Here is a 17,990-nt window from a genome sequence, read left to right on the forward strand (position 1 = left end):
ACTCCGGCGAGGCTGGAGCGCGGCGCGGGGCTGGGCAGGGCGGGCTCCGCCGCCGGCTCCCGGGGCGCCGCTCTGCAGCGGAGGCGGCGGGGAAGCGGCACAAGTGCGCGGCGCCTCCGCTGCATCTCTGCTTCTGATGCCCCTTCGCGACTGCACGCCAGCCCGGCGGCCGCGGCTCCGGGAGGATGCGGCTCTTCCTCCTCGCTGCAACTTTCTGGGGATTGTGCCTGGCGCCAGGTAAGGGGCTCCGCACCGCTCGCCCGGAGGCGCCCGCGGCCAGCCCGGCGCTGGGAGACTCCGTCCCCTCGTAGCCCCTCGACGGAGCTGCTACCGGCGCTAAAAGGACCAGGGCAGCGGAGCCCCCGTCCTGCCCGCTCCCCGCAGAGCTGCCCTGGTGTCCCCAGCGCTGGCTGCCCGCGGGGCGAGCCGCAGCAGCCGGTGCCTCTCCGCGGGCCGTGGGTCGGTGCCATCGGGGCGCTCCCAGCGGAGGGCGGGCACGGGCCGGGGGTCCCCGCCGCGGGATGAGGCGTGCGGGAGCTGCCGGCGGAACGCGGCTGGCGAGCCACGCGGAGCGCCTCGTTTGCATGATAAAGGCGGCTGGCGAAGGATGCTCCGCCGCTTTAATTGTGCATGGCAAAATAGTAATTAAATCATTTGTAATTAATTAGTAGTTAAGTAAACCCGTCGGCACAGATAAGAGCCGGAGTGTGTCTGTGAGCCGGGTTGCTCTCTGCGGGGCGCGGGCGGCGTTCAGCGCGCTGCACCGAGGGGCAGCCGCGGGGCGGGCGATGGGCAGCGGCTGCGGGGCTGTGTCGGTGCCGGTGTCGGTGCCGGTGTCGGTGCCGGTGCCGGTGTCGGTGCCGGTGTCGGTGCCGGTGCCCGTCGCCTCCTGGCGGCGGCGTCTCCAGCGCCGGAGCGGCCGCCCCGCGGAAAGGAGCATCAGCAGAGCCCGCAACGCTCGGCCTCCGCTGAGCGGGTGGCACGCTGGTTTTACTTTATATTTGTCAGAGGGGTACTTCGGCTGAGCTGTTGAGTAGCTAGGAACAGCAAAATGCGAAGGGGGAAAGATAAGGAAGATTTCTGGCACGTGTTGGTTGTTTGTTTTTCTTCGGTCTTTGGTTTTTGTTTGTTTTGGTTTGGGTTTTTGTTTTTTTTTTTTTTTTGTTTGTTTGGTTTTTGTTTTTTAATACAACTGCTATTATTAAGGCCAGGTTGGATAGGGCTTTGAGCAACACGGTCTGGCAGATGGTGTCGCTGCCCATGGCAGGGGCTTGGAATGAGATGATCTTGAAGGTCCTTCCCAACAGAAAGCATTCTATGATTTTGAACAAATCTCTATCTGTTCCAGGTTTGGGTTTGCAAATACAGTGTTACCAGTGTGAGGAGTTCCAGCTAAATAATGACTGCTCTTCTCCAGAGTTCATCGTGAATTGTACAGTGAATGTTCAAGATATGTGTCAGAAAGAAGTAATGGAAAAAAGTTTTGGTAAGAATTTAATAATGATTCATCTGTTTACTTGGTTTAGGTAGCATTTGTTGCTCGTGGCTCCACCCATTCATGGTGTTCAGCTACAGATGAATCTTGTGTCCCTACCTGAAGGGACCAGATTCAATGTCTTGTACTTCTGAGTGGCTTTGCAACTTGATGAAGTTAAACATTTTCCTTTAAAACTGATGTAGAAACTGAAGGATGCAAGCCAAATGTTGATAAAGCTGGTTAATACACAGCCTTATGGGTCTCCGATATAGTTTCCCAGCACTGCGAAATTAATAACAACAAGTTAGTTTAATCTCATTACAGTTAATTACATGGGCTTTTTCCCCAAGAGATAGAAGAGCATTAAATTAGTAATTCCCTCCTTTCTTTTATTTACTCAGGCAATTTATATACTCTGAAGGTTCATCTTAAGGGAAGGAAAGTGTAGGGATCTTTGCTTTAATCCATTAAAGAAACCATCAAGCAAAAGGGAGAAAGGGATTTAAAAAAAAAAAAGGAGTTTAGGAGGAAGAGAAGAGCACATATAGATTTATTTGCCATACCAGTTTTCTAAGAATTTTTTCCCTTACTGCAATTAATATTAAAGTTAACGTATTGGGACATCAGTGTGTCCAAGAGGAAATGAGCTGTGATTCTGCATCTTGCCTCTATTGTCTTCTGAGCTGTGCTATAAATGGCTGGGTTTTATTCAGCATCATGGAAGGGATTTGAGATTTAGAGAGAGCTTTCAGGTCTTACACTACTGTGTTGCTCTGTAGCTTTCTACGTGAGTAGAAGACGAGAACTTTATTAGGGACTCTGGGGCAGTGTGGGATGGCAGGAAGGGTGTTGGTGGGAGTTGGAGCTCGTGGAGCCTCCTGCTCTGACTGCTGTGAGGGTGGAACAGACAAGGAGCAGTCACTCACTGGGGAGTCCCAGCCTGGATTTGCCCCCTGTGCCAAGCCTGGGGAGCAGAGGGCAGCTTGGGGCTTCAGAAGAACCCTCATTCAAGGGGAAGCTGCTCTCTGGGACTGCCCACCTCGCAGCTTTGGAGTGGAGTTCTGTGAGTTACGCTGTTAATGTCGATCAAGCTGTAGTCTGTAGTCTGCCCTTTCCCAGCAAGTCCTCCAGGAGCAGCAGGATGCCTCTCCACCCAGCAGATGTGTGCACTCATCCGTCCTGAACAGCAACAATGGTTCTTGGGTTAACAAACTCCTCTTCCCAGTGCTTGACAGTCAGCTGGCCGCACCTGTGCCAGTAACTTCAGGTCGCTGTGTAATCAGTCCTGGATAAATAATAACAACTGCTGTGACATCAAAAGTAGCTGAGCTGCTGGCACTCTTTCATCCTGGGTAACATCGTCCACAGTGACCACTGCTGTGAAATACTTAGAGCCTCTGCAGTGTAGGGAAAAAAAGCTGGTTTTAAGCTGTTTAAAGGAAGATTAGTCACTCTTAAGTTATTTTTTAGTGGAGTATTTTATTTCAAATTTACTTGAAAAGGGTGGTGGGGATGTAAGGTAGCTACAGCTTGCAAGGTACTTTTAAAATCTTGAGTATCTCTAAACGTCAGCTTGAAGGCTTTGCTATCTCCACACTACAGCTTCTGTACTACTTTCATGAGGTTGGAAAGGATGCTGTGGTGATTTGGAGGGCTCTAGATGTAGTAGTAGACACAGAAAAAAAAGTCAGATTCGAACCCTTTTCATTGATGTATAATTTGCCATTACTCCTGTGAAGAAATGGTTTGCAATACAGTAAATAAGCAGCTCTTAAACTTCCTGTTGGGTGTTTTTTCTGTGCAGTTTTATGTTTTCTCTGAGCAGATCCTTGGATTTTTCCTTTAGGAGGTTACTAGCATGCTGTGAATAGCAGGTGCCACTGTTCTATTTCATTTACTTCTATAAATGCAGTTCTTATTAATTTTAAGTCCAGAGACTGTAAATTTCAGCCGGTTAATAAATTAAATTTTTTAACCTATTTCAAACTGAATAAAATTTACATTGCAAGCTTTGTTTCTCTGTTACCCTCAGTCAATTTTAGAGTGGGTTGGTTGTAAAACAGAGATGATTCAGTTCATCATTTTTTATTGGTTTTTTTCCTAATTGATATTTAAATGTGTGCAATATAAATGCCTTACTCTCCCAAGTTTTATTTAATAATTCATTCTACTTCCACCAGTATATTTCATAACCTGATTCTTTTGGTTGTTGCTTATTACTGAAAGCTGAAATGTTTCAAGTATTGATTTTAATTTATAATAGACTTGAGTTTGAGCTTTTAACCCAGAATATGAAATACGCGAATTTGCATTTATTTGACAGCACAATCTCGTAATTAGAGTTTTTTCCTCTTGACTAAATACAGTCAAAGGAGTGCAATTTCTGTAGATTAACCCATTTTTGTCATTAATAAAACATAGCTGTATCAGTGAGCAAAGTGCTGCAAGTTCTCTCAAACCTTATTTAGGAGTTAAAGGCAGTGTTTGAGATAAAGCTCACAGTGTGAGTAGGTACCCACCCTCCTGATGGGGCCACCCTTCCTCTGCAGGAGGCATTCATTTGTGTGTTCTGCTGTCACAGGGGTCACTGGCTCACGTTCTGTGTTCTGCCTACAGTGCAGTGGCCAGCATGTGGCCAGTGACTCTTTTCCGTGGTATTTGCTGGTGTCCATGGAGTTGTGCCATGGCAGCTCTGTGGCTCAGCTTCATTTCTGGATTAAACTCCCAGTAGTAGGAGCAACACGGTGGCAAATTGCAACTCTGTGCTGTTCTTCCCATTGTAAAAAGTTCTTTATGCCTGATCGTAGTTAAACAAACCACTCCTCCTCAGTGTCTCTAAAATTACTGCTTTAGATGTCAGTGACTTCTCTCAGAACATTATCTCAGCTTCTGGAGAAACAGCTTCAGGTGAGAAATAGCAGCAGCTCAGGCATGGTCCTAACCCAGAGCTTAAAAAGCAGCTCTTCCTGTGGCAGCCTTTGATGTGAACAGCTAAGAAAGCAGGTGTTAGTAACTTTTATTTTGAATTAGATCATCAGGCATCTGATCTCAGCTGTTTGTTGTATCAGGTAGACATTTGTTCCTTTGGTCAACTTAACGTGAATTGAGAATTGAGCAGTAAATGCCAAAATATATTCTCTCACCTAAGACTGAGCTGTATTTAAGAATTTTGCCAGAAAAAGTTTTATGCTTGTTAGCATTCTGCTCCAGTGGAAGATACAGGACAAGACAGTCTTTTCCCTATGATAAAGAATTTTACAAACTAATTTGTTAATTAAATCTTAAAAAAAAAAAAAGCCTTCCTTTAGTGGGAGGAGTGATGAGAATGGAAAGTGGTACTCAAGACAGTACCAAGAAATTTTTCACCCCACAGAGATTAATATAAAGGATAAGTTTCCAGTGCATTCTTCAAAAGGATAAGCAGGTGTTTGAAAATTATGTAAATTGAATGTTTGACAAAGGATCAAAGTTCTTAAAATAATTCTACCTGCAGATACCTTGTGGAAATACCTGTGGCAGATTCCCTGCTCCCACTTCCCTCTCTCTTTCCAGTCTATGGACTTCTAAAAATGAAGGAGCACTGACATTTCTAATTTAAAATATATGTAGGAACAAAAAAATCCCACAGTACATTGGGAAGAAATGAAACATCTTGGTGATGTATAGATGAATTTATAATGTGTATATGCTTTTGTATATATTCTATAGTATGGAAAACACACTGGTAATGGTAGCCTTGCCTTTTACTGAGGGGAAGAGCTATCTGAGCATAAAGGCTGATCTAAAACCTACTTAAGGCAAAATGAAACTTGCAATGTGGATACATCAGAGAGGGATAAAGCAGGAAGGATGAGACAGCCCAGAGAGGTAGCCAGTCTAAATTTCTTGGAACTCTCTGCAAGTAAACCTGCCCATGTGTGTGTTTTGAACAGTACACTGTCTGTTCTAAGGCAGTTGTGAACATACTTTTACTAACTTTCACAAGGAAAAGAAAATGATCCATGGTAGCAATGCCAATACTTTACAATATCAAGAATTTTTCCTTTTGCAAGCAAATTGGGAAACAATCCAGTTATTCTATTAATCTGCAATAAGAAACTTTGCTTATTTGTTTGGGGTACAATGGCCCTTTTAATGTATTCAATTAGTATATAACTCTGCAGTGTAGTTAAAGCAGTTGCTGTGATTGTGTGTTTAAAAGCCGTGCCTGGGAGCACCATGAGCAAGACCATCCTCTCAGTGTTGAATTATAACTTTATCTATTTCTTTAAACTCTTTCCAGTGCTGGTTTTCCAGTCATTTGTTTTATCAGTGGCTATGTTGTACGATGAGTTGGGCTGTGGTAGATTCTTTACATGTGCTTATTACTTGGTTTTGCCATGATTGAGTTGCTTCATGTGTGCCTGTCAAGGATTACAGAACCACGTACTTTTTTTCTGTGTTCATGTATAGAATCCATTAGTACTAATACTAATTGCATATTTATATCAAGGGAAAATTATGCTCTGGTGTACTTTTACTGAGAAAGTGATTAAGACAGCAAACAAAGTTTAATGTTGCCAGAATTACTGCAGGCATTAATGCTTTATAGGAAGTTGCTGCATCCTCAGTATCCATTTAGAAACAGTAAGAAACATCCGCTACATTGGTGGCAGATTTTTTTTTTTATTATTTTCTTCTACACTTCTTGGTCAAAGCATATCAACATAAATTAACATAATTTGTTGGGGTTTTGTTCAGTTTTTGTTTTGTTTTGATTTTTTTTAATCAAAGCAAAGCACAATATAATAAATCTTCATTGACAATTCTAAAAAATAAATAAAGACTTTAAAGCTTTTCATGGGACAGTTGGTACCTGTAACATCACATACTGTGCTACCAGGTCCCCAATGAAATGAAGACATATTATCAATATTGGGAACACAGTTCACTTTTGGTATTGAATAAAATACTTACAATGGATGCTGTTAATTTTCACTGTATGCTGAAAACTTGGAACTGTGAATACATTACCATTCAGAAACACTTTTTCTCAAATGTCAAAGCCATTTCCTTACTTGTAAATTTTTTCCAATCTTTGGGTTTCTCAGAAAACTTCCAGCCACTTATGGAATGAACTGACCTAAGTGTGTCAGCTAAGGAGAATTTATGACAGTGTGCAGCAGTTGCTGTTCTGACTGCCTTTCAATAAAGAAAAGCAGCAGTGGAGTTAACAGTTCAAGCAGTTTATGACTTGAAAGTCATGACAAAGATCCAAGTGCAGAAGATGAAGGCTGCATTATTTTAAGGAAGATGGGGTATCTGGTCCAGCGAATTTCATTTTTCACAGGACATGGACAATAGCTTTTTATGTTATTTTATTTCTCAGGCCTGTATGAAAGATATACAAATGAATTTTGTGATGATACAGTGCCCACAGCCTGGTGTCTCTTAAACCTCCCTTAAGAGTTTCCTCCTGCATTTCACACACAAATGAGTTTGTGTTTCCAAACCTTCTTGAGGCCTGTCCCTGTCGCTCGTTTTAGCTCCCAGTGACCTTATCAAGGCATTGGCAAGCAAGCTAGCTTTAATTAATCCAAACTGTTTTCATTTCCATTTTTCCTTTGTAGTCCGGATGGTTTTTTTGGCAAAATTGACGAAACTGGTTTTTGCCAACTTACCAATAAGTCTTTGAAACTGGAAAAAGTCATATAAAACCCGGGAAAATCCTGCTCTTAAGCTGAACAGGCTGTGAAACTCTGAGCATGAAAATAGCTAAAGATATGAAAGAAGTGAATTTCCAAAGTTCTGACAAGTGCCAATATCTGAGCCATTCCACTGAAATTGGTAAGGACATTAATTTGGGTGCAGCAAGACTATTCATGTGTAAAATTATTTATGTGACTTTTTGCAAGGATGTAACATTTGAACATTTGAAAAGACATAAGGGCTGTGGCTCCCCTTCATCTCAGCACGTAAGGATTGTCAAGAAAAATGCTCATACAGGATTCTGAAAATTGAGTCCAAGTTCACCTCTCTCTCTCTCCAAGATCAAGTATATTTAGGCCTTGGTAGCAAAGGACATTTAGATCTTGATACGTTTGTATCAGGTAAGAGGAGAGGATGGAAGGCTGTGAGCCTGCTTTGTTGGGAATATTGTATGTTTTAGTGCTTGACTGTACATCCACATTAGTGAGCAGAGAAACAAAAAAGAACAGCAGGAAACAAAAGAATTATCGGATATGCAGGTGAAAGCTGAGCTTTGACCTCTCATTTGTAGCCTCCTGTGGCTTTAAAAAATATTTGATAACACCACCACTAGCAATTGTACTTAATTTTCTCATCCTGTGCATTTTTTAGCATTTTAATGCTATGCTTCAGCTTTGCTAGCAGTGACAAACACTATTTTGTGATGGTTTTTGTTGTTAACAACACCGTTTTGAGTCACATTTCCAGCACCAAAATTAGAAGGCACAACTTCTTACAAAAGATATCAGGGTAATCTAAACCCTTGTCCTCTGTCAGTTGACAGTTGTCCAGTTTTCTCCTGAGCTGATTTAATTTCTGCAAGGTGTCATGTCAAGGTCAGAAGGAGAGTGAGGAAACCAGACTTCCATTGTCAAAAACTTCCTGTTAGTTTCTGAAAAAATGTGCAACTTTTAAAAAGTGCCAAAAGTATGGAGGATTTGTGATGATATTAAGTTTTCATAGAAAATTGCGGTGCAAATTTGCTAAATGAACCTGGTAGGATTTGGTGGGGGGGGGGGGGTGTTTTATTTTCATTTTGGGGGTTTATTTTTAATAGAATTTTGTATTCTGTAAGAGCCTAATGGCATGAATATGCTTTTATCTTGTCTACAGAATGCATCAAAGGGAGGACCAGGATGAAATAGCTGCAGTCCTAAAACACAAGATTAAAAATCAGGAGGTGTGTGCATAGCTTTGCAATAGATTTTAAGTCACATACTTTTAGTGCCTTGGGGTTTTTTTATCTGGAAAACACCAATCATGGTAGTTCACAGAGTTTAAGTAGCTGCTTACAAGGTGATTAGAAAATTTCATGATAAAATTTCTGGCAAGGTACAAATTATTTAAACCACTTGTCTCCTCAACCTTCTCTCTGGAGTCCACAAGGATAAGGAGAGTTAGTGAGAAGTGAAACACACAGGACATGGTTGGATATGATTATATTTTACACTTGCTTAAATTGTTTGGGATTTGGGGTTTTTGTTTTTTGGGGTTTTTTTTTGTAACTGCGTTTACAGCCATAGCTGAAAGGCTGTGTGTTGAGGAAGCTTAATTTATATTTTAAACCAATAAAACATAATCTGACTACAACAAAAATTGTTTGGGGAAGCCCAACTTCAGAAGAATGCTTGATTGCTTTTCAATATTCAGACACCTTCTAAGATATTTAGGACCTTATTACGTAAAATGTTTATAATCACTTTCTCTAGAAAACATCAAATCACAATAGGACCTCTGGAGTGTGATGTATGTGAACAGGTACCAGCTGAGGAACAAATCATTATCATAGCAAAAGGCTGGGCATAAAACCTAATATGAAAATTAAAAAACATAATTTACAAACCTATTTGTATATCGTATGAATACAATTTTGAGCATTACTGATGCAGTAAAATGCAGAAATAGTCACATTTATATTTTCTGTTCCCTAGAAAGTGGTGTTTACATGTTTACATGTTATTCTTGCACTAGTATAAATTTTCATTTTATTTTTTGGCAGACATTAGGAAAGAGCTGGGTGCTGAATTTTACTTGAGTGCAGGGTAAGCTAGTGACAGTTTAGGGCAAAAAATAAAGAAAGAAATATATTAATAAAATCACAAAGCGAGCATGGCCAGGCAGAGCAGACATCAACTCTATGCACAATGAGAGGGAAAACTTACAGGTTCACCAAGACCAGAAAACTGAAAGTTTTGGTGAAATGAGACAGTTGGAACTATGCAGGATATTAAAAGACAGGAGTACTGGTATATAAGCACAGTTCTCAACTTCTCTTTATGAGCAGCAACATTCAGAGAACACCCAAAACAAATCCTGTACTAGTCATGAAAGCATGCTAATACAAGAGCTACGACAAGTTTGGGGGGCTTCTCCTGAGTTCTGTGTGCTACACTATGAATGGTCCATTGCTGGCCAATTTTCTACCTTTTGCTTAGAAGAGATGGGCAAGATTTAAACACCCAATCTAAAGGAGGTTCTGTCAAAACCGTAAATGTACACCTCAAACTTGCCTTGATCTGCCTGCTGGCTTTCTCAGTTACTTACTTTAGGATACAAACTTTTCTGCAGCTATTTCTTTGCCTCCACCACCTGGTCTAGTCTTGACAAGGCTCAAGGATGCCTCACTGCTGGTCCCTAGTTGGACATAAATGTCTTTCTAAGCTCCAGAAGATTTATGTGGCAGGTTTACAGAGAGCAAGTGCAGGGGATTTTGCTAAAGCACTGTTTGTGGAATGAGCTGCACAAGACTGACGTCACATGTGCCTGCGAAATTGGTTATGTACAAAATCGTGTAGAAAAAGCTTTCTTTAGAAAAGTGGAGTGTCAGTCACAGTCCACAAGGTCAGAGAACATCTGGCTTGGAAGACTTAGTGTTGGGGAAAGTGGTGGTGTCCACTAGACGGAGTCAAACCTAGAGAGGAGAGTTTTGTGGCCATGAGGTCCTGCGGTGAAGGACAGGGCTGTGATTTCCTGCTGAGCTGTGCCATTGCAGACAGCAGTTTCAGAGTAGCTGGGTCATAGGAGTGGGAAGGTAACTCTTTTTGGAAATTAGGTCACTGATCTCAGAGGTGAAATCCTGGTTGCCTATTTTGGCTCCAGAGACCCTGTGTGCATTTTCCTGAAGGACACTCATGAGAGTACAGGTGCAAACTGAAGTTGCACACTGCTTTGGTGGTGGTTGGCTCTTAAAAGTTGGAGAGTCATGCTTACGCAGCATCTTTTTTGTCTGTACCTCCTAGAACAGAAGAAGCAGAGGTGTCTAATAATATCCTTTTCAATCAGTAAGAGAAAAACCTTGGATCTTCTGGTGCCTTCTGCATAAAGGCAGTGTAGGGTGTAGGTGTGATGTCACCTTTCTTTGGTTGTCCTAGTAACAAGTTAAGCTGTTATTCAAGAGAAATGCACTGGGCTGTGCAGACAGGGTAGAGGGAAGAGCACTCACTTTTGAATTTGAATAAATTGTTGCTTGAATTGTTTGTTACAATCAAGACAGAATGCACCTGCGTGTGGCCAAAACAGTGCCAGAGTGCAGATGCACAGGACTAGACTGGATCTAGCTGAGAAAATAAATATTGCAAGCAGGAACTACAGAAAAGCCTTAAGATTTACACTCATTCCTTCATTGCAAAGAACAAGGCAGAAATAGTAGTTGACACTGTCTTGTGGGGCACAGAGAGGTGTAACAATGGGCAAGTTGCTTAGTCTAGAAATAAATTTTCAACGCCAAATTTAAGCCCAAATCTGCCTTAAAAAAAAGCCCTGAAAACAATCATAGCTGCAGTAAGTATATGTGACAGGAGAGGATGTGGGATATTAGCATGTTGTCTCTTCTTGGAAGTACTTGAACTGCGTCCCACAAACCTTGAAGCCAAAAGGAAGGAAAATCTGTTGGGCAGTAGCAGGTGCTTCGTGGTACCATACATCTTTATGGTACCTAAACTGGTGTTTGGGGACTGCTGAATTTGTGAGAAAGGACAAATTACTCTGTTCTCATCCATCAAGTAATTGGGCAATAAATATGCTAACTGAGTAGTAGTAAATATGCTAATTGATCACTAGTGTCACTTGTTGGGGGTGGGTATCTGGGAATGATCCCATCCCAGTAAAAGCAGAGTATAAAAATGTGAAGTCTCCATGCCTAGCCAGCGACTCAGAACAATCTGAGGTAGAAGAAAAGCTTCCAGAAATGTTTGCAGTTATTTTTCTGGGTGATATGTTAATGAATGCATCAAGCTGATTGCTCAGGCAAGAATACCCAGTAATTAGCAGTTATGTCTGTGGTATGAGTCTTATGAGGCAGATAACCACTTTGAAGAACTGTCTGCAGTTCAGGCTGCTGGTGGCAAATGATTCAGGGAGAGCTTGGGAATCGTTTTGGAACTGGCTCAGCAATGCTGCAGAGGAGGAGTTTGAGGAGAGATCTCTGAGAGTAACCCAGAGAGGAGGCTGCTGTCCTGGCTGAACTCAGGGGGTGAGCTGAAGTTACTGGGCTCCGTTATCCTGCTTGTTGGAGCGAGGAGATGGTGTCCCTGCCATCAGATCATGGAAGTCAGTTGTATTGACTGTATTTCCTACCAGAATTATGATAGGAAGAAGGGTTAAGAGTAAGTGGAGTGACAGCACAAGTGTTTTAAAAATGTCACTCCTGCAGTGCTAATATTCCCTCTTTTTCCACCAACTTCTGTGCCTGTTTGCACTGTGTCTTCCTGTCAAGACACTGCAGAACCAGAGAGCACAGCCTTTCTATGCTGATCAAGCTTGGTTCATATCTGGTGCTTTGTAAAAAGCACTTAGTGGGATAGCAGCTGGTTTGTGAGATCAAGAGAATCTATCTGTACTTAGAGAAAAAAACCTTGGATGGGAAGGATATGTTGTTAGCAAAGGAGCTATTGAAAACCTGATGGAAATGCTGAGTTTTTTATGAAAAACTCTTTCTAAACTTTAGATTACTAGAAATGGGAGTGGGAATAAATCATTTGGGCGTGGAATTTCCTATTGTAAGGCATTTACAGAAAAGCCACTGGAGAAGTGTTAGAAGGGCATTTTGCTACTAGTCAGATTATTCTCTCTATTTAGGTGTGAACATGGTACATCTGTTCTTGAAAATTTCAGACTGTACAGGAATACTGTGTTTTGTCTTCAAAAGGAGCTCAGGGTTGTTCTATGGAATTGATCCTGGAGAACAGAGCTGTTGTAAACACATGGAGTTAAGCTGCAGGACTTTGATTTTTTGCAGGAGAGGTTTCCTAGAGCTGCTTGGTGAAAACCATACCTCAGCAGGCATCATCTAATTGTTCACAGCACTGAACAATTCTAGTCTCCTAATCTATGGGAGAAGTGCAAAGTGTGATATTTCAGGGACCCAAACTAATAAATCACTGGTTCAAATTGTGAACAGGGCTTTGCAGGAAACCTGTGAAAAGGAAACAGCAGGAAGAGAGTGATCTATAAAATAATAAGAATAGGAAATCTGCCAGTGTCAAAAGCTTTTTAGAGGTTTGGCCTTTGAAGGGACAGTCAAATTCACTGCTGTTCATATGGCAGACTGAGGAGTAGTGGAGTTTGGTTGGTGTTCGTAGCTCAGGGAAATATCTGTGATGGGGAGATGTGGGATTAGGGAACAGAGAACAGTCACTGTGCCTGGTTTAATTGAATACAGGAGCCCTTTCCCAAGAGGGAAGGGGAAGGAAAAGAATTAATTGTAACTATGGGGAGGGTCATATCTGTCTCTGCTCTGGGAAGACTGCAGGAGTAACATGGACAAAGCACCAGGTCTTTTTGGGGAACAAGCCGAGATTTCGGTGTTGTAAAGCCGAGCAGTGGCAGCACCACTGAGGCTCCTTGACAGCGGTGGTTTGTCAGCAGAGACAGAACTCCCTTCTTTTTGCAAACTGTAGTAATAAAGATTGCATTGCTTGATCTGTGTGCCTTTGCTGTTACAGGGAGAACAGCCCACAGCTCCTCTTCCTTGAGAAAAGGCTCTACCTGCTGTGTTGATTGATTGAAGCTCACTGGAGACAGAGGAAGATTTAACACTCACTTGAGGGCTTTTTTTCATAAGTTTAACGAGATAGATAGCCTAAAAACATGTTTCAGAGTTCAGATTTGCAGAGGGAGAACACAAAACAAGGAAACCCCTGCATTGTTGGGATGGCAGCAGTGTTGTGACAATATAAAAGAATTGCTTTAATTAAAAGTCTCTGAAGACAGGAAATCCTTCTTTCTGAGCACAGACCAAATAAAGGGTGTTCTGCTGCTACTCGCAGCACTCAGAGGTGCAGTGACTGATGCCATTTTACAGAGGTTTTTCCTGGACCATGGAGGTGCTGTAGTGGTTATTAAGTCCCTGGGAACTGAATAAGTATCTGCAGGTACTGTAAGTCCAGAAACTGTGGGTCATATTCCCACCTCACACCCTCCAAAAAAAGTCTCAATCACTGTGTATTTAAAAACATTCCAGGGCCGTGCCACAAGATGCAGAGGCACCATTCTCCAAGGGAATCCTGTTCCTTTGCTTTTCAGGAGGAAAAAAATAAAAGCGTTTTGAAAATCCCATATTCAAAAAGAATAGTGATTTTTATCGTCCTTAGGAATATCCCTACCTCTTTTTGTAGCTACAAGCAAGCAAGCCTCCATTATCTATTTCTATTATGTGTATGTTTTTCTAAGACACAATTTCGACTGTATCACTTGCAGGAAAATTTTGGAGTAATGAGAGGGGAAACTGCCATAACCATTTTCCTCTGTGACAGAAGAAAATACAACTGTGTATTTTAAAGCCTTTATAAACCATGTTCAAATAACAGCTATGTGCATCAGAATGTACTTTTTTCTGTTAAAAACAATTTGATAAATTATAAATTAGCTTATTAATTAAAACTAACTTAAATTACATTCCAAAAGGGAAGACTTTCAATTCAAAAAAGACATGTCTATAGAAATGGAAATTTTTGTTATTGAGGGTATTAAACTTCAAAGACAAGCAAGAACTGAGATTACCTGGAAAAGTACTTCTAGTTCTTCTTTTAAAAAAGAATTTAAAAGGGGAGGGAGGAGGATGAAAGTTTTGCTGATAATCATCCTCTTTTTACTCTTGGTTACTTGTCTGTGTGTGGCAATGGAACAAGAAAAGGAAAAAAAACTCTCAAAAGACAAATTAAGAGCATAGAAAGCTGTAATTACTTAGACACCTTAACTCAGACATGTTCAGCAATAGAAACAAAACTAATTTTCTCACTAATTGCATTTCAGTTACAGCTATTCCTACAGTTCATTCTGAAAGATGAAGAATTCCAGTTATAAAATGCATCATTTGATATACGTTATGCAAATTGAGTCTGTAATATTTTTGGTTCCAACCAGAATCAAACTACAGAGAAACCCAAAGGAGAGCAACTGTGGTGCTCCTGCAGGGCAGGGCTGCCGGTCCTGTCACTGCTGAGGTGTCTGCCCTAAGCACCAGCAGCGCTTTGGGGGTGCAAACTGGGTTTGCAGCAGTTTTTGAGCACGAATCCTGCTGCAAAGTGTTCCCATCAAATGGAGTAACCCTTGTTCTGTGTCGCAGGAATCATGTACCGCAAGTCCTGCGCCTCCTCGGCAGCGTGTCTGATCGCCTCTGCTGGCTACCAGTCCTTCTGCTCTCCTGGCAAGGTGAACTCTGTCTGCATCAGCTGCTGCAACACCCCGCTCTGCAATGGACCCCGGCCCAAGAAGAGGGGGAATTCTGCCGTGGTGCCGAGGGCACACGTAATAACCACTCTTCTGCTTCTTAAATTTGCTTTGTTGTTTTTGTACTGCTAATCTTCAAGCAAGTTGTTTTGGTTTTTTTCTGCCCTGACACAATTTTTCCTTCATCCTCCTTTCTTCAAAGATGCTGCAATTATTTTCCGTTTGTTTCCAAATCCCTGTCAACAGCGAGGAAAGTTCAGTGGTTGTGTGGAGAAGAGGGGCTGAAATTTTTGTCAGCTAATGAGTTCAGTTAGCAGATTGAGTTTCCAGTGTGCACTTAAAAATCCCAGCAGGATACAGAACTCCTGTTCTTTCTGCATAACTGGAAACAAATCCATCCGTGTTACTCCTTTTGTGATGCAGTCACTTTCCTCGATCATTTCAGTTTCCATGTTTTTAAGCTCATTGCTAAGCATTAACTTTGCCTTATGAAGTCATGCTCGATGTTCACAAAGGCCGTTCTGTGCACCCGGACGGGGCTCTAAGCCAGGCTCCAGGGGCACCGCTTCCAGGCTGGGATCTGCTGGTGCAGGACCCGGCTCCTGTGGGCTGCAGCCAGGCGTGGGCTCCTTCTGGAAGGTGCTCAGGAAAACTTTGGTGTTGCCCTTGGTGGAAGAACCGCGCCTGGAGGACATGAAGAGCAGTGGGCGCAGGGAGCGGGTGCTCCGTGCCCCGGAGCTCTGGTTGGCCCTGAGGAACCTCTCCCTGTTGGCATGCTGCAGGGTGAGGCGGCAGCACAGCACCTGCAGGAACACGCTGCGGAACTGCTGAGAGGAGATGTTGTACAGCAGCGGGTTCACCACCGAGCTGAGGTAGAAGAAGATGTCGGCGATGGGAAGGAGGGTGATGTAGGCTTTGAAGTAGGGGATGGTCCAGTCCTGCTTTGGTTTAGCAGCTGCCATGATCCTTCTGACCTGGTTTGGCATCCAGCAAATCGCCAGAGTGGCAATGATCAGTCCTGCGGGCAGAGAGAGCAAGAAAGGTCTGCATACGTGGGGGAAGACACATAAAATGCTATCAGTTCTGCACTTCTTAGGAAATGGTACCAATTTTTCAGTGTTTTGCTTGACAGCTTTTTCTGCCAGTAGCATTTTTTGTTTGTTGTTTTTAATAACTGTTACAAGGTCACTGCGGCACATGCTCAGACAAAACACTGCATAGCGCTTGGATGGTGTTTCTTTGTACCTGTTGTCATTTATTAGTTTTCAAAGTGTTCTTTCTCTGATCATCTGTGTCTTTGGAAGGAATGCATTTTTATTTTGGGTTGTGCTCTTACATTTCTTCTGTCTTTCCCTTTACTTTGAAAAACAAACAAAATAAATAGAACCTTATAGCCATATTAGATCAGGCAATACCCAGAAGAGATCAGATTCTTGTTTGTACTTTACAAAAAAGAAAATGTATGCATAATAATATATTTCGTGTTATTTTTGGTAGATTTCCTCTTACAGAAGCTATTTTTAAGTAAAATGTGTATGGATCTTTTTATGGTAATTAAGAGATGTTGGGCTTTCTTAAAAATCAAATTCCAGTGGAATTAAATGATGAATGTAAATGAGAAAAAACCCAAGCCTAGTCATGAAAGTGTAAGCAGTTTCAGATTGTAAATTATGCTTTAAAATGTGGTATCTGACCATTTTGTATTTATATGTAAATATAAATACATGTTGCTGCATCACTAATGGCATTAAAAAGGGGTGGCTGAAGTGCTGGATGTCTGAAAATTCTGCCTGCGTGGAGCGTGTTCAGCAGGGCCCAGCAGTGATGCCATGGCCGGAGCAGCAGCCCTGCAGGAACATGTCAGTTCCTTCACCTGGCTGTTCCCAGGCAGGGGATGGAGCAGGAGCAAGGCACCTGGCTCCTCAGTGGCATCCTCTGCTGCTCCTGTGTGTCAGCACTGGAAATCCTGACACCTCGTGTGACATCCCAGGTACACAAAGTCACTCCTCCTGCTGCTCCCCCCTGCCAGGCACACAATGCAGCCTCCAGCTTACTGTCCCCTCTGTGTTTCTCTCTTTGCAGGAGCCGTGCCTTACGCAAACGCTTGGAGGGAGCAGAAGTTGCAGGCTGGCTGCTTCCCTGCGGCAGGGAGTGCGCTGGCAGGGCAGCTCTCACTCTGTGTTACCTCGTTAACCTCATCCAATGCCTGACCTCTGCTCTCCACAGCAGCACAGAAGCTGTTTAATTCTTACCCCTCTAGGCTGAGCCAGATTGCCCCCACTGAACAGGTCACTGCAGCAATGCCGTTCTGAAATAGCGCACGCGGGTTTTTGAAGCCAGGAAAATGGTACTTCATTAGTGAATGTAGCAGGGAAGGGAGGCAGACTATAGAAGAAAGATTTTTCATAACTTTGAAATTTCATCAAGGTATGTCCAAGTTCTTGCCACCAGTACCCCCAAGCAAAGAAAAATTATGAAATGCCTTTTTTTAAAAAAAATAAAAATTAATTTTTTTCATGAAAGGGATACTTACTTTAACGAATTTATTATCTCCCTGAATGAGCTACCAAATAAAAGCTGTCCTTTGGATCCCTTGCTTCTGCAATCACTTAATGTCGCAGTTACTTTGGTGTGATGGGGAAGTAGCAGATCTTAAACCTACAGCACTGGATTAGGAGCCCTGGAGGGCTGTTGTTGGCAAGCCAACAGTAAATGTGTTATCTTTGCCATTTTCAGTTCTTTGCCCAGCAGAACTCTCTTCAGCCACTGTCTCCTTGCTCTCAGTCCCACAGTCTCCTCCCTGCCCCTTTGCTTGCTACCCTGCTTTTCCCCTGCCTCCTTGCCTCAATTTTCAGTACCTGCTCTGCCTCTGTCAAAAATTGATCTGAATTTTGCATTAATCCTGCAAATGTTTGTAGCTTTCAGTGCTTTTTTCCTCCTGTCAGCTTAACAACTACAGGGTAGCAGTTCTGGCACAGGCCAAAAGAAAATAAGGCCCCCTGAGCAGTGACTTGTCATGAGCCTCATAAAAAGGCAGTGGAAGGATTCTGTTGCTTTGCTGGGGCTTTTTATCTGGTGCAACTTAAACACAAAGTTCACAAGCCCAAATCTGTGGAAT

The 17,990-nt window shown here is 42.6% G+C and overlaps 2 protein-coding genes across 2 annotated transcripts in view; one reads left to right on the forward strand and one right to left on the reverse strand.

The window, feature by feature from the left end:
* Positions 1-26: 26 nt before the first annotated feature.
* LYPD1 (LY6/PLAUR domain containing 1) lies at positions 27-17,461 on the forward strand. Its single transcript, XM_039555292.1, has 3 exons — positions 27-237; positions 1,349-1,486; positions 14,769-17,461. Exons 1-3 carry the CDS (start codon positions 186-188, stop codon positions 15,002-15,004), a joined length of 426 nt encoding a protein of 141 aa, XP_039411226.1. The 5' UTR covers positions 27-185; the 3' UTR covers positions 15,005-17,461.
* The window catches only part of GPR39 (G protein-coupled receptor 39), a 75,673-nt gene continuing 73,049 nt past the window's right edge, over positions 15,367-17,990 (reverse strand). The window contains exon 3 of the mRNA XM_019290607.3: positions 15,367-15,890. Within this exon, the coding sequence (XP_019146152.2) occupies positions 15,367-15,890 (524 nt within the window). The remainder of the gene's footprint in view (positions 15,891-17,990) is intronic.

This window comes from Corvus cornix, chromosome 7 (assembly GCF_000738735.6).
Source record: "Corvus cornix cornix isolate S_Up_H32 chromosome 7, ASM73873v5, whole genome shotgun sequence".
Classification (NCBI taxonomy): Eukaryota; Metazoa; Chordata; class Aves; order Passeriformes; family Corvidae; genus Corvus; species Corvus cornix.

Excerpts from the sequence above, each read along its gene's own strand:
- LYPD1 (XM_039555292.1), top strand. The coding sequence starts at position 186 with ATGCGGCTCTTCCTCCTCGCTGCAACTTTCTGGGGATTGTGCCTGGCG. Across the intron at positions 238-1,348 it reads GGGATTGTGCCTGGCGCCAG|GTTTGGGTTTGCAAATACAG; the intron begins GTAAGGGGCTCC and ends TATCTGTTCCAG. Across the intron at positions 1,487-14,768 it reads AGTAATGGAAAAAAGTTTTG|GAATCATGTACCGCAAGTCC; the intron begins GTAAGAATTTAA and ends TCTGTGTCGCAG.